Here is a 16,585-nt window from a genome sequence, read left to right on the forward strand (position 1 = left end):
AATTATAATGTGAGTGATTTAGTTTAAATGGTGTAGACGTGGTGTCAGTCTGTGTACAAGAGAAAACCGTTTGTTTTGCTTGAAATAATAGGGCATGCACAGAGGAAGTGATTCACATACACTGTGTTATTTTCTTTCCTCTCCTTCCCCCAATCTCATCTCTCTTCCTTAATCTTCCCATCCCACAATGCTTTGGGAGTAATAGCCTTTCCAGGCCTTCTCTAAACAGCTTTTGTTTACTGTTATTGACCTCTCTTACCATATTACCAGCTGTGGCTCTGGATCTGTGTTTTGTCTGTCCACAGGGAATATGCCCGTCAAACAACCCTCTACGATCAAACTTCCTTTACATCACATACTGGCCACGTTTTACTCGATGTCCCAGGGCATGCATGAATTGATAAAATGCATACTTTGAATGCAATCAGGGTTTCTATGGGCTTTAAAAAGCCTTAATTCTCCTTTCAACAAATTAAGGCCTTAAAAAGCTATTAAATCAGAAAAAAGTCTGAATTTTGTAAAGTCATGGCATAAAATGTTGCATGCACTGCAAAACCTAAATTGTGTAATCCATTGATTGTATTGTAATCAATTCAGCTTGGCCTTAAACTTACCTTCAGAAAACCTGCAGAAACCCTGTGCAATGCAAGTCGCTTTGAATAAAAATCATCTGTCAAATGCATAAATGCGAATGCTAAATTTGCTCTCCATTTAATCTCATTTAGGAGAAACAGTTGAGATATTAAAGAGACCTCACTGGAGGTTTGTCTTTCCAGCAGCCTTCACTTTGCAAGCGTAGCCCACATAATGCTTTCGTTCATGGTCATCACACCTTTTCAGCAGTTCTGCAGGGAAAAGCTGTCAGCGGTGAGCATTTTTAGCATTCCCACTGTTTTTATAAGGGCAAAGGAAAACTGGCAAGATCGACATCTCACTCCGACAAGGTCTATGGGTGCTGGAAAACCATTAAAAAAGAGAAAGAAAATCTCTCTCGTGGTCAGGCCCCGCTGGTCCCCCTCATTGTGAGTGTGAGGAAACTGCAGAATCACAGTAAACTGTGATCTGAGGGTCAGTGGCTCTTCCTGCATTTGTAACGCGCCGCTTTAATGGAGCATGCTGAATAAACATTTCCACTGGCCAAACAATGATTGTGACTTCAGAAAGCTCTGTAAACTAAGACAGGATGGAGTTGTTTTCGGCAGACTCTGGATTATGGATCAGGTTTGAGCATGCATATGCTGCGTGACTGAGGCAGTAATCTCTGAAAGCATATGATTGGAATTTTTGGGGCCTCACCCTTTGTCCACTTTCCATAACTGATTATTTCAGGCAGGAGGGCACTTTTAACCTCCCTGCATTTAAGTTCCCTCCTGCTGAGTGAAAAGTAAACTTTGATGGAGCACAATGCAGTATTTCCGTCTCTTACTTGTCTTTGGACACTGAGACGTGGCCTGAGTCGCTGATAAATTTAAGATAGAGATCACTTGTATTATTATTTTTAAAGGGGTCATAAACTGTTTTTTGTTTTTTTTAGTTATTTGATCATGTTTCTTGAGGTGCACTTAATGTTAGTATGATTTTTACATTAAATTTTTTTTTCATAATTTAGAAATAAAAGGACATTTTCTACCCAGATTTTAACCATCTGATTTTAACAAACTCCCACAACTATCATTGCCTAAAATATTTCAATGGAAACACCCACTGCTATGATTGGCTAAAATCTTTGCATATGAAATAAGTATTACATGTGGATCTCTCTCAAAAACTGTTTTTACTATTGCATGTTACTGAAAACTAAGGAGGAAGATAAAATAAAACTAAGACCAATAAAGCCTCTTTTTTTTATTTTATTTACATTTACATTTATTCATTTAACAAATACCTTTTATCCAAAGTGAATTTCAAATGAGGTAATAAATGTTACCTAAAATAATATTAAAATATAAAAAAACTAAACATTTAAAGCAACATTTCTCATTTTTTATTTAACTTAATGTACTAAAATAACTAAATAGGAAATAAAATTGTATCAACATATTAAAAAACCTAAAACTGATAAAAATGACAAACACAAATAAAATTACTAAAACTTGAAAAATTAAAATGTAAAATAAACATCTGTTCAGAATATTAATAAAAAAATATTATTGGATCTTAGTGATACTTAAATAAGGCTGTTAAGTGCTATACAAATATTTGTCCTAGATGTAGTAAATAAAAATCCAGTTAATATTTACTCCCCTTATATTGTTCAATAATGTTTTGAGGAATCTACTTATTGACCCCCCCCCATTTCAAGTCTTCTGAAGTCATATGCTAGCTTTGTGTGAAAAACAGACTGAAGGTCAAAGGGTTAATTCACCTAAAAATGAAATTTCTGTCATCAGTTACTATTTTATTCCAAACCTGCACGTCTGACTGTGGTAGAAAATGCCTCGGTGTTTTTTGTACATACAGTGAAAGTCAGTAGGGGCCAATGTTGTTCTTCAAAATATTGTTGTCATCGCAGAAGAAAGCAAGTCATACAGGTTTGGAAGGTGAGTGAATGATGAAACGGTTTTAATGCTGTCCTTTTCAGTTATTACACATTGCCGAACTGACATAAAAAAAGACAAGAAATGAAGTCTGTTAGCATATTAGAGTTTTTTTTTTTTTTTTTTTTTTTTTTTTTTTAAATGTATAGTTATTTATTTTTAAATGTACAGATATTTATTGGATATTTAATTGTGCAAGCTTATATTCCCTATTTTTACATTTAGGTGTTCTTTGCCATCATAATTGTCACTTAAAGTTCATTAAAAACATTAAGAATTTATTTAGCATTAATTACTTTTAACAATGTTAAATGTAATCTTTAGCAAATCTCAAAAATTAATCCTTTTTTCATACTAATGTGATACCTAAATTTACTTGTAGCGTTAAACAACTGATTTCAGTTTTTAGTCTTTTACCTTTTATTTATGAAAAGTATAGTATTTTCATTAAAATAAAAAATAAAACAGGAGTTAACTAAATAAAAAAAAATGTATAGAGGTAATATTAAATATTTTAAAAATCTATTTTATAATATTTCACAACTTAATGCAGAGATTTAAAGTAAATAACAACCTACAGTAATTTCTGTTCATTACAAAAAATACCTTATTTTAAAGAGGACTTGAAATGTGGATTAGCTGTATGGATTACAATTCTGGTACTTTAAAGGTGTCAACTAAGGCTCGATCAGTAAAACCAGATATTAGAGACTACCTTTTAGCATTACAAAAGACACAAAAACCTATCTCCAAAACCTGATGTTAGCGACTCCCGTTTAGCCTTCGATAAGTTGCAACAGCTTTTCTCCATCACATAACCACAACTGTGCTTGTGAAATGCCATTTGGAGCCGGAAACTGACAGCTGGGCTGACACAGAATTGTTTGGAATATGGTGCCAGTTTATCTCATTAAGTGAAATCTGGAGATTTAGTAAAAAAATCTTCTTCTTCCTAAGCAACAGTCTGGTTTGGCGTCACTACAAGCTTCTGTTTGCGAACGAGTCTCATGATAAAGAGATGAATCCGGTAGACAGACCACATGAATCACAGCTGTGTGTTAGGAGAAGACGATTCGCTTCTCATTATTATGCCATTTGTGAGTCTGTCAGGAGTGACTCTTCATCTGGACACTTCACGGACTCCCTGCACCTGATGAAATGCAGATTTGTATGCATGTTTGTGGTGTCATGACATGGATTGAAATAATTCAGAAAGTCTAATAAAAGGCTGTTTTTTACAGATCTTCATTGCAGCAGAATTCCCGGAAAAGGTCACGTGTTTTCTCTGCAGTATGAAGAACCGATGCTCAATCAATCATTTTCATTCAGCCGCCGATTGAATCGGCTATTATCGGCTCGGAGCGTGTTGAAGCTGATGTGGTGTCTCGTGGGGATCACATAATTAGGACAATCTTTCAAGGAAAAGCCCAGATAATAACGAGATCACAGGCGATGGAAAAGAGCAGTGTTGTTTTTCTTCTTGCAGGTTTAATTGAACCTCTGGGCCCTGACATGCCTCAGCAAGAATGTGAGCAAATACTTCTGTATTATGCTGCTGCTCTTGTTGTAGTTGCTCAAGCGATCTCTGGGTCTGTTTTAAACAGATGAAAGGTGCCTTGCACTGAACCTTATAAGTGAAATTACTTGGGACACTGCAATGAATATGGGCAACAGGTGATGAAGTCATGCTATTGGATTTCTATATTTATGAAATAATATATTTGAAATGTCAAATGATGCATTTAAATGCATTATAGTATAAATGTTGTTATTTAAAGAAATGGATAGGCTAAATAAAATATATCATTAAATATTTTGTCGTGTGTGTGTAAATGTGCACGTATATATGTATGTGTGTGTGTATATATATATGTGTGTATGTGTATATGTATGTATGTATGTATATATATATATGTGTGTATATATATATATATATATATATATATATATATATATATATATATATATATATATATATATATATATATATATATATATATAATATAAAGTATGTGTGTGTGTGTATGTATATATGTATGTATATATGTGTGTGTATATGTATATGTATATATATATGTGTGTGTATATATATATGTATATATGTATATATATATGTATGATTGTGTATATGTGTGTGTATATATGTAAACTATATTTAAGAAATTATACATTTAAAATGTTATTAATTTATACACATGTACATTTTAAAGAAATGGATAAATATCATTAAACATTTTATGTATGTTGTATGTTTGTATTTAAAAAAAAAAAAATATATATAAAATTTTAACTTTAAGCTTATATGTGCTTATATATAAAATACCTAATACCTTTAAAAAAAGGTATAAAATACCTATAAAATTAATAGTGTTTAATTATATTAAAACATTTTTTATATATATATATATATATATATATTTATTTATTTATTTATTTATTTATTTATTTATTAATTTATTTATTAATTATTTTCCTCTCTGAAATCTTTAAATATTTGTGTGTATACATACACACATACAAATATTTAAAGATTTCAAAAAGGAAAATATAATTTTATTACACACATGTGACCCTGGACCACAAAACCAGTCATAAGGGTCAATTTTTTTTACATGTAGTACTTTGCAATGCAGTTTACTAATCAAAAAATAAATTGATATATTTCGGTAGGAAATTTACAAAATATCTTCATGGAACATGATCTTTATTTAATATCCTAATGATTTTTTATAATTTTGACCCATATAATGTTTTTTTTTTTTTTTTTGGCTATTGCAAAAAATATACCCAAGCAGCTTAAGACATGCATACATAAAAGCTTTATTGTTAATTAGTCTATTTCATTGCATTGCAGTAAAAGATTAATCTTTATTTTGTTTTGTTTTGTTTTTTTGGCAAAATGCATTTTTGCTATACAAATTTGAACACTTGCAACTGGATCACAGTGAAACTTTTTATGTGATGGATAGGAATGAGTAAGGTCTGTTTTGAGGGTGTGAAAAGAGTTCATTTCGAAATTAAACAGGAAATGCAGCAAACTGGGACCCGCCTTTCAGAAATTATCATTAATTCTCAAAAAATGCTTACATCTGCAACTAACGTCCGTTCCTTAACCTTTTTTTTTTCTCTCACGACTCCCTTAAAAGCTTGTGCTTTACTACGATTTCCATTGGGATCAGCGTGCTCTAGTGTGCATGCTTGCATAATAATAGCAATAGTGGTTTGATAATAGCAAAGCAAACAGTTGAAAGCGATAAGACTTGATTGCATTAGTGTAACTCTATCAATGCAGTTTCATCAGTCTCTGAGTGTCCAATGCCACGCTGTTTTACCCACCAGCCCTTGAGTTCACACAAAGCTGATTACACGTCTGTGACCATGATCAGCTGCTCGCCTTCACTTCAACACACACACACACACAGACTTGCTTTCATCGCAGGGGTTTCTCTGACAGGCCCATGGAGAGTCTGTGATGTCATCAGATGGGCGTGGCCTTAAGGTAGGCCTGCCACTTTTGGGTAGAAACTCTCTTTAGTCGTGTCTTACTCGTTCTCTGAGCGACTGTGTGGATGAATGAGACATGTGAGGTGTCTAAAAAGAGGAATTTCACACCGCAGCGCAGGAGGTAAGAAACAATCTAGGTTTGATGAATGAATGTCTTTGTCTTGTACCTGTAGGGCAGGTAACTCTAACGCAGAACCTCTTGTTGGTGCATGTTCATGTCACTTGGCGCGCAATGTGTTAGTTTATTTTACCTTGTTTACACTAGGTTGCGAAACCAGTCACACGACTCGTACGTTATGCGTTTGTTTTATTTCACCTGGAAAATAAGTAACTGTGCTTGTATATCAATGAGTGCTGTGAGGTAGCAACTAGAAGTGTTTGTCTGAAGTTTAACAGCATTGTTCCTAAAATATCCCGGGTGGAATCCGTTACGGAGCAGGAAGGTGGCTTTTGGATATTGTTCAGCACTTCAAACCAACCTTTCCCCAAAGGGCCAATACTGGAAGGAGCCTGTAACATACACAATGCCTTGAATTAGATGCATCCTCGCTGCGAAATCCCCACTCAGTTGTCCCAGATTCTCCCAAAACATTCTCCCAACAACAGTTGGCGTGATCCTTCGTATAATGAAATTCCACGCAGCGCCGCAACTGTCGCTCCTCGCATGGCAGCTGCAATAATGCGAGCCGGAATGCGTGGAATTTGTCGATTCCCTCCCCCGAACAACTTCTAGATGTTGTTGTTTCCCAGTGCATTATGTGTAGTGAAGATTTCTGGTGAGCCGAGATAGCCACACTCTCTCTCTCTGAATGCTTTAATAATTCAAGTGGTCTTTGCTGAGTAAGTCATGTAAACATTAATTAGGCTACTGTAGCCACCCACAGAACCACACAGCCTTTAATAAAGCTGATGGAAATGGGCGGCAGACACCATAATATTCACACAGGACTCATTGCCTCCGTTCTGAAAGGTAGGAAGTTGTAAACCTGTGAAGGTAAAATTGTTTGGGTGTTCTCTCTCTCACCCCAACCCCACCTGATGAGTAGTATACAGTGATTAGAGGGCTACTGTAAATGATGTAATTAATGCTTATCTCAGATTTAAATGGGTGTTAATGACATTACTGTTTAAGTGAATTAGGGTTGGGTTATTTATTAGGCTGCATTTATCATTGATCAAAAGTACAGTCAAAACAGTAATATTGTGAAATTTCATTTTCAAATAACTTTTTTCAATTAATATATTTAAAAAATGTAAAAAAAAAAATTAAATGAAAATAATGAAGGCAGCCATTATTTATCAAAATTACTATGTTTATATTTTTCAGCCTTTTAGTGAATTAAGTGGTATTTATGTAAATGCAATTTTTTTTTTTTCCAAGTAGTGTTGTCTGGGTACCATTGTGTAATTGATGTATTTGGTATTATATTAATCAGCACAATTGTGCTTTAAAAGCTAAAACCTGTTATTTTTGACTTCAGGATTTACGTAATGTCCTTTAACATGATTGTAAGAATTTTCAAATCCAAATTTGAGTTTTCAAATTGTCAAATCCATCAGTCCTGGTGGGAATCTAAAGAAGCCCTTGAATAATCATTTGTTAAAGCATATTTCTTTTTTTTTTTTCTAAGCAATAATATGAAACGGCTCTTTTCTAGAGTATCAGAAGAACATAATTGCTGTGAATTTTTCGGTAAACAGTATTTTTTATCTTTATATTAAATATGGTACATATTTAATATAAAATGCATTTTTATGCTTTTAAAAAGCATCTCAGGATGCACCTCATGATATTGGTTGATGTTCAGAATAACTATAATCTACACAAAGATGTAGGTGAAGTATAAGTGTTTTCATAATTCCTATACATTGATTTGGCCCATAGCACCATACTAGGGCTGGGCGATATATTTAACGATATGATCATGCGCATCTAGTCAGTAAAGCCGGTTCCGTGATTACCGCTAAATCGCCATCACCTGCTTTCAAATGGAGCGGCATTTAATAGACAGAGCCATAGTTCACTGACAAGCTATGCAATATCGCGTTCATTATCCCAGATGAATCGCCTTCGATAATCAACGCGATATTGCGTAGCTTGTCAGTGATCTACGGCTCTGTCTATTAAATGCCGCTCCATTTAAAAGCAGGTGATGGTGATTTAGCGGTAATCACAGAACCAGATTTACTGACTAGATGCGCATGATCATATCGTTAAATATATCGCCCAGCCCTACACCATACATTGGTTTTTTTAGCATTACAGTTTGTATTTTTCACAGATTTATTGGTGATTTATTCACATTTTGAAGCAGAGCAGTGGGGGATGTGGTGGTCCGTTCTGGTATTTCAAATATTCCAGAAATGAGCCTCACGGCCTGAGTTTACTGATGTCTTTGATCTGAGATGGCCTAAATGTTGTTGTGCGTGTCGAGTCATTGCTGTGATAGTGCAGATTACCCAGCGTTAGGATCTCTGTGTTCTGTACGGTAAACGAACGACTGCCTGCTTTGAAGCTTTGCCTTGCTCTTGTTTTGAGGACACAGAAAATAGCTGCACATGTTGTTCTGATTTTTTTCCCCCCACAACAGGTGTTTTGAATATAACAGAGTTGAGGTGTGATCTGCAGTGTTCACATGTGACCGAATGACTCTGAGTTATACACTGAGACATTGTGGGTTTGGCTTATTAATGAATTAAATTATGTCTGCAAACATTCACTGAGACATTAGTCATGTTACTTCACTCTGTTGGCCATTAAGTCATTTTCTTTAAATGACATCATGTTCACCCAACTTAATTGAGTACAGTTGCTTTCTCTAGAAGTTTGTAAGGCTGTTCACACTGCACACAGTATATAGTATATATACTATATACAGTGTAAGTTGCTAATAATAATAATGATGTCATATATATTAGAATAATGTATATTATAGGGCTGGTTCGAATACCATTTTTTTTTGAGCTTCGAAGCTTCAGTAGTAATCAACACCGAATATTTGAAGCTTCGGAGGGAGGGGGCTGAACATTTTCTTCTCTCTAACACCATGTCTACATACAATACAATAGAACCTATTATGCTGTCTACACTGGATGCGATGTTCAGAATTAATGAACTTTTAATAAACTACAGAACACACAGGTCTGTAAAGAGTAATACTTTTAATATAGACAAATTAGTATTAGCCAGAGCTACTGTGGTGTTTTTTTTTTTTTTTTTTTTTGGACTGCGGTATTCACAAGTATTTTCCAAGCAAATAAAGTGCACGTTGTTATCGTTTAAAATTACTGATTAACATGCTCTACATGATAAAAAAATCTACTTGTAAAATACATTTTCACTATTGAAAATCAGCTGGTAATTGGATTTCAAATCACCTACAAGTGTGGTTTGGATCAAGTTGATGAGCAGTCAATTTCATGTGATTATTATTTTGCTCTTCAAACTACAATGAAATATTTTTTTAGAGTCGTATACAGCAAAAGATCAGATGTTTGCTGCTTGTGTGAGCAAATCATATGTTTGTAGTGGATGTGTGTTTGTGAGAGCTGTAGTTTATTGAGGGTGTGTGGCTGTGTTTAATGATAACTGTCTGTGCTGATGATGAATGAGATTAGATCTCGAGCGATGTGTCAGAGGAAGAGGCCTCCGACAGTCAAGCTCCGACATGCATGCTGTGTCATTCACAGCTCTGAGATGGTGATGGATCGGGGTCAAAATGTCTCACTGGAATCAGCCTCTCCTAGTCATATCTAGACCCAAACAACCACAGAACAACTTGTAACAATTCCCACAAAGTTAAAACAGCCATCATTCACAAACGTCTACATAATGTTTATTAAACATTTGACCTATTTGCTAATGCTTTCAGCTTCAAAACTGTTTAATAACGCGTTGTACCATGCTTAAATCCATTCCACATATTTCTCCCCCTTAAAAAACGTTGTCAACAGGTAAGCTTTTGTCTTTGCAGCCAGTTGCATGTTTGCAATGCTCTTATGTCAAACAAAATAAGTCATACAATGCATGCTGTCAGATGCTTCCGTGAATCTCTTTCTCATTCAAATTCACCTGACAGCAAAACTGCAGCCATGTGTGTGCCTTTCATATCAATTATGTACAGTTTGACTTCCTTTGACTGGAATAAATGCATCACATATCTGGAATATTCAGACTTGAAAAGATATTTAGAAAGGTAAGGAGGATTGGTTTTACTTCAGGAATTTATATTGAGCATAAAGAGTACAAAAGTAATATTAGATGTTGCCATGAATTGCACAGACGCAACATTATGCAAAATTGAGTGTTGTAGCATCTAATTGTCTCAAAAACTGCATTTTAGTAGTTTAATGCCCTGCAACTAGTAATTCACCGCAACCATGCTTACCCTTGCATGTGAACCCATAATTAATGTCACCAGATTTTTTGAGGATGAAGGCATCACACAAACAATGTTGACATCTGTTCAATTTGAGTAATTTCTACCAAGTAATATATGAATGTGGGCCAAAATACTGTCGAGGTTGATTGATCACGTAACCTTGATCAATTTTGATTTTCTTTCTTCACAATTTGTCAGTTTTATTCCAAAGCAGCTTTACAGAAAGTCTTGTTAATGTATATATTTTGATATCTTCATGCCTTGTAGTTGTATTTATCAGATTAGACCCGTGAGATTAAAGTTGGATGTACTTATATATGTAGCTGTGCAATAATATACTTTACATTTTGGGACAATATCAATCAAGCCACGATCTGCTTATAGTATGAAATGCTCTGGGTGAGTGTATTAGTCTATATGTATGCAGATAAAGTTGGATGCACTGTTTATCCAAATGTATATTTGGATATACAGTACATCCAACTTTAATAACTTGGCTGTAATATGTAATAACCAGAAAGTATACTCTTGTAGATTATTCATTGCAGTATTCAGGGGGGTTCCATAAAGCTGTTACGGTTAAAGAGGCAGACAGTTTGAAACCTTGAAATATCAGCATTGTGCATGCAGTGTCTGGCTCAATATTTGCGCAGGTGTCTGCGTGTGAGTTTGCAGACTGATTTGTGGTTTGAAGTGATCCCATTAAAGTCCTGTTTTTTCTTGTACAGTGTGCAATATCGTGTTATGTTATTTTGGTGTTTTTGGTGTTCAGATAGCACAGTTAAATTCAGTGACTCTCATGAAAGTGACTCTGTTCTGACTCTGATGCATGAACTACAGCACCTTTAAAAAGAAACATTTTGCCAATCTTTAGATGTAGGTTGATGCGCACTTTGGTTGACACTAATGGGACGTTTGCTATTTGAAACATCTTGTTTTGAAAGTCATGAGTGTGTCTGCTTACCATGTCAGAAACCCCTGTGTTTACTTTGGCCTGCTGTAGCCACCTCAAACATAACACGCTATGCTAATGCGCACATTTCAGGGGCTTTCCCAACTTCCTGCATAATGTTTACGCTCTGCTCCTCGGGACTGGACTATTCCTGACCATCCTCAGGGAATCTTGTATTTCAAAAACAAAACAAAACAAAAAAACGGGTTATTGATATAAAATATTATCTGCTGCTGAGAGACATTTGTGGCCTCTGTTAGTACTTCAGCAGATGGTTGCTTGGGATTTATTGTGTCTTTGATGCCCACTTCTAAATACACAGATGTTTTGCTGAACAGAATGTTCAGTCATTTAATCGTCTCTCTGGAGTCATCATATTTGGATTAATTTGACATTCAAACAATCCCTTCAGCTTTTTATATGGTGTAATACGGCTTGATGTGTTCAATGCCCTGTAACCTAAAAATGACCAGATTGAGCAACAGTGTTTTTGGACAGCGTTGTGTAGTGCTAGCCTAAAAACCTAATAAGAGTTAAAGAGGTCATATCATGAGGAATCAACTGTTCCTTGATCTTTTTCCTCCTAGTCCAAAAATGAGTCAATCAAAATTTAGCTGCAAAAAAATAAAATAAAAGAATTAAATCAGAAATGTCGGTTTGAGGTGGCTATACACCACCACATTTATACGTCATTGACCTTATTTGGCACGTACAGTACAGTCATGGTGAGGTAATGCATAGGAAGTAGAATAGATACTGTTCTTAAACAATAGAGAAATTAATCAAGAGTAAAATTCCTGGCTCTTTGTTATAACTGAGTCTGTGCTTTACCAGTACTATGTCTCAACATGCATTATTTTGTGGTATACATGTAGGCAATCATGCAGGAAAAAAAAAGTGCAAAGAAATATACCTTTAAGGGTACCCTTAAAATGTCAGCTTTGTTATTTACCCCTATAAAAAGATTCAAAGTAGTGCCTTAAGTCAACGTTCAAGATGTAGATTAGCGTTTTTAGCAGAGCAGATTTGGAGAAATGTAGCATTACATCACTTGCTCACCAATGGATCCTCTGCAGTGAATGGGTGCCGTCAGAATGAGAGTCCAAACAGCTGATAAAAACAACATAATCCACGCCACTACACTCCAGACAAATCTGCTCTGATGAAGAAACAAACTCATCCGCATCTTGGATGGAAAAATTTGGATAATTTTCATTTTTGAGTGAACTATTCCTTTAAAAATGCATATTGTTAAGTTAGAATTAGTGAAAGTGATGTGACATACAGCCAAGTATGGTGACCCATACTCAGAATTCATGCTCTGCATTTAACCCATCCAAAGTGCACACACATACACAGTGAACACACACACACACACACACACACACAGTGAACACACACCCAGAGCAGTGGGCAGCCATTTATGCTGTGGGACCCGGGGAGCAGTTGGGGTTTGGTGCCTTGCTCAAGGGCACCTCAGTCGTGGTATTGCCAGCCCGAGACTCTTACCAACAACCTTAGGGTTAGGAGTAAAACTCTCGAACAATCAGGCCACGACGACTTCTTAGATATGGTATAAAGTTGTCATTTTAAGGGTACTGCCCTAGTGACAAGCTGTTGTACCCCTAAAGATAACATTTTTCACATTTTTGTATGTGCTGTTGTTGAAGGATGGAGTTAAAAACTATTGGATGCGACAGCAGACCTGCAGGTCTTGTTATTTCACATGCAAAGAGGGGTTTTACATAGATCTTTAAAGTCACAGTAACGAAAATGGGCTTGTTTAAAAGCCTGAAATGTACAATACGCAATTACATGCATGCAAATGCACACTGGTATTACACTGTGTTCCAAAACGTGTCAGACCGCAAATCATAATGCAGTGCAAGTCACTGTTGCACTCGTGGTATTGTACTATATAGCATGCATTAATGTTTACAGTCTTGATTGTATGGTCAGTTTTCTCTAAAATTAGTGTGTTCAACAGGACCGTGTTTTTGCTATATTGGCTGAGCATAGCACTTGGGTTTGAAGTTGTGCACAATGTTTCTGGCTCATGGATCAGACATAGTGTGAAAAATGGTCACTAAATTATGACTTTTACTAATTACTAACGGACCTCAAAGAGTGACAGTGGCAGAAACTGTGATGGCAGTCAGCCTCAAAACTGAGACGGTGACTTTTTCTCAACACTTGTTGCGTTTAAAGAGACCAGCACCATGCTCCTCCCCCCCGGCTTCCTCAGAGCTTCATCCTCGTCTGCTGGAATGAATGAATCACATCACTCCAGTGTCTTGTGATTTGTGTGTAAAGTGCATCCGAGCCCTCTTATTAAATAGCTGCTTATTTGTGTGGAGAAGAATGAATGTCTTTCAGGCATCATCATGCAACGTTTTCAGTGCAATTACTGGATTTCCCTGAAAACTAAAGCTGCTCGTTTTTCATTTACAGTTAAAATTGTTAAAGCAAACTGCTGTTCTGATGCAAATAATACAGTGTGAAAACAGATTTGTGCAGCAGGAGGATGCAACTGAACTTTGGTTCAAACCAAGCAATCAAAATGTGTGTAAACAGACCGATGATTTAGTGTAGTCTGTTTTAGAGCAGATGTTTGAGCACAGCAGGTGAGATTGAGTAACTGAGTGTGTGTAAAGTCATGTCTGATCACTCGTCTGCCGTCTTTACGAAGCCCCCAAGCAGCTCTTTTACATTCGCTAACAGGCATACAAGCAAAGCTAGTATGTACTTGAATGGGGAAAGAAATCCTGCAGATCTGTTCAATTTTATCAACGTCAACAGCAGAATATGACCACATTTGTATTATTTCAAGGTTTACTCTTAATATTACGTCTGTCTGTCTGTTAAAAATGTTGCTGTTTTTTTTCTGTCATTCTGGTGTTTTTAAAAAAATATGCATGAAGCTAGAATAAAATGTGTTTTCTTGTTAAAAAGCAGATGCCCTGTTCTTTCTTTTGAGATATTGCATGTTCAGATAGTCATACAACAAAATACTCTAGGGGCCATGAAAGTTTTGTGAAAATGATGAAAAATGCTGGTTGTGGCTGGTTAATAATAATAATAATAATAATAATAATAATAATAATAATAATAATAATAATAATAATAAATGCTGGCAATGAAAGAGTTAAAATACACAGAGCATTACTATTACTTTAGCATTACTATTACATTACTATTACTTCTCACATTTCACTGCTGGTTATATATGCTCTATATAATCGTGTATGTGACGAATAAGAGATGATCCGTTCATATTTTAAACCGGTTTTGTCCTTGTTTAACAGGAGATCATCGAAAAACAAAGAAGCTCCTCCTCCTCCCGTCCTGAAAGGCCTGGATGCTCCACTGCTGAGCCACAAGCTCCCAGCGTACCCTCACCCTGCCATGGACCAGAAGGAGAACCTGCTGGAGCAGGACCTGACTCTCACCGTGGTCCTTCCTGAAGGGGTGGAGAAGACCACGGTCGTCCATGGCAGGTGAGGGGTCTGGTGGTTGTGTTTTATGTAAACTGCTGGAGTGGTTGGTATGCAGACAACTTAGTAAAGATGCCGCAGTTTCTTATGTTTAAAGAGAAGTGATGTCAAAGCAATTTAACTTTGTAGTTGTGGTTCCTGTGGGTCTTTATTTTTTATTTTTTTAATTAAAGACCGTAAATTCATAAACAACTAGTACAAAATTGTTCCCATGCATTTTAAGTAGATTCAAGCTACTTTCTCCTCATTTGCTAACTGATCAGTTTCTGTTATTTTGGTGTTATTTATATACTATGTTTAGATTTATTTATTAGTTTATTTGTGTGCTTTTATTTTAGATTATTTTATTTTTTATTTTGATGTGTACTTTTATTTTTGTTTTAAATTAGTGCTATCAAATCGATTGGCTATTAGCATCATTGCTTTACACTCTTTACTGAGCGCTTACACAGAAGCACACAGGAACATTTATAAATCATTTGTGACCCTGGAGCACAAAAGCAGTTTTAAGTCACTGGGGTATATTTGTAGCAATAGACAAAAACACATTGTATGGGTCAAAATTATCGATTTTTCTCTTTTGCCAAAAATCATTGGGATTTTAAGTAAACATCATGTTACATGAAGATATTTTGTAAATTTCCTACTATAAAAATATCAAAACTTAATTTTTGATTAGTAATATGCATTTTTTTTTGCTCCCTCAGATTCCAGATTTTCATGTTGTATGTTGTATCTTGGCCAAATATTGTCATATCCTTACAAACCATCAATGGAAACTTATTTATTCAGTAATCTCAGTTTCAAAAAATTGACACTTAAGACTGGTTGTGTGGTCCAGGGTCACATTTGTTAATATACACGGTACTCACACACACATTATTTAAACACATCCTTTTATTTTAGACAGGAATAATCAACTTGACTTTAATTTTGATTTCAGTTTTCGCTTAAGTGATTTTAGTACTTCAACTACAATTTTTAGCTAATTGACATGGCAACATTTAAAGTTTAAATTTTTAATCTAGTATGTTTATTTCATTTATTTTAGCTCTTCTTGTTTTTTTTTTGTTTTTTTTTTAGTTATCAACAACAACACTGTCACTCATTAGCACCAAATTTTCAAAAGATTGCACCCATTTACTGCTCCATAGTTCTTTTAATATATATATATATATATATGTGTGTGTGTGTGTGTGTGTGTGTGTGTTTGTAACGTTATTATTTTTAAGCATAAATATAACTAATATAGTTTAAATAAATATATCTAGTAAAAAGCACAGCATTGTTCTCTGCAGACAACAATGAAAAAACTAGTAGAAATTGCGTTTACTCCGCTTGACATTGGAGTTTCCCTCCATCTTGAATTAATAATTGGTAAATATTTTAGACAGATAGCACTGAAAACAAATCAGAATATACAGATGTGCTTGAGGAATTTGTTGGCAAATCTTTAGACACAAGCCTTGACATTTGTGGCTTTTGCAGAACTATTTATTAGGAGACAATGCCAAAAAAACACTGTTGCGATATTAACATTGTGTGTGCCTTAACAAGCGACCTTGCTCACATATCATCTCTTCTGATCTTATAAATCTAGTTCTTTATTTGTTCAAATAGCACTGTTCAGAGAGTTTATGATGATGTTATCCTGTTGCCTTAAAACTATTTTGAACATGGTGCATGTTAGGCAGCACAGAATAAACATTGCAAAAA

The 16,585-nt window shown here is 35.2% G+C and overlaps 1 protein-coding gene across 9 annotated transcripts in view; it reads left to right on the forward strand.

The window, feature by feature from the left end:
• LOC109096654 (cordon-bleu protein-like 1) overlaps positions 1-16,585 on the forward strand; it is a 53,332-nt gene that overhangs the window by 15,389 nt on the left and 21,358 nt on the right. For 6 of the 9 annotated variants that reach the window (XM_042731866.1, XM_042731865.1, XM_042731864.1 and 3 more), the window contains exon 3: positions 14,681-14,872. In XM_042731866.1, coding sequence (XP_042587800.1) covers positions 14,681-14,872 — 192 coding nt within the window. Of the gene's footprint in view, positions 1-5,898; positions 6,163-14,680; positions 14,920-16,585 lie in introns of those variants that run through there. The other 3 variants (XM_042731868.1, XM_042731863.1, XM_042731869.1) reach the window with 3 other exon arrangements.

This window comes from Cyprinus carpio, chromosome B9 (assembly GCF_018340385.1).
Source record: "Cyprinus carpio isolate SPL01 chromosome B9, ASM1834038v1, whole genome shotgun sequence".
In the NCBI taxonomy this organism is placed as follows: Eukaryota; Metazoa; Chordata; class Actinopteri; order Cypriniformes; family Cyprinidae; genus Cyprinus; species Cyprinus carpio.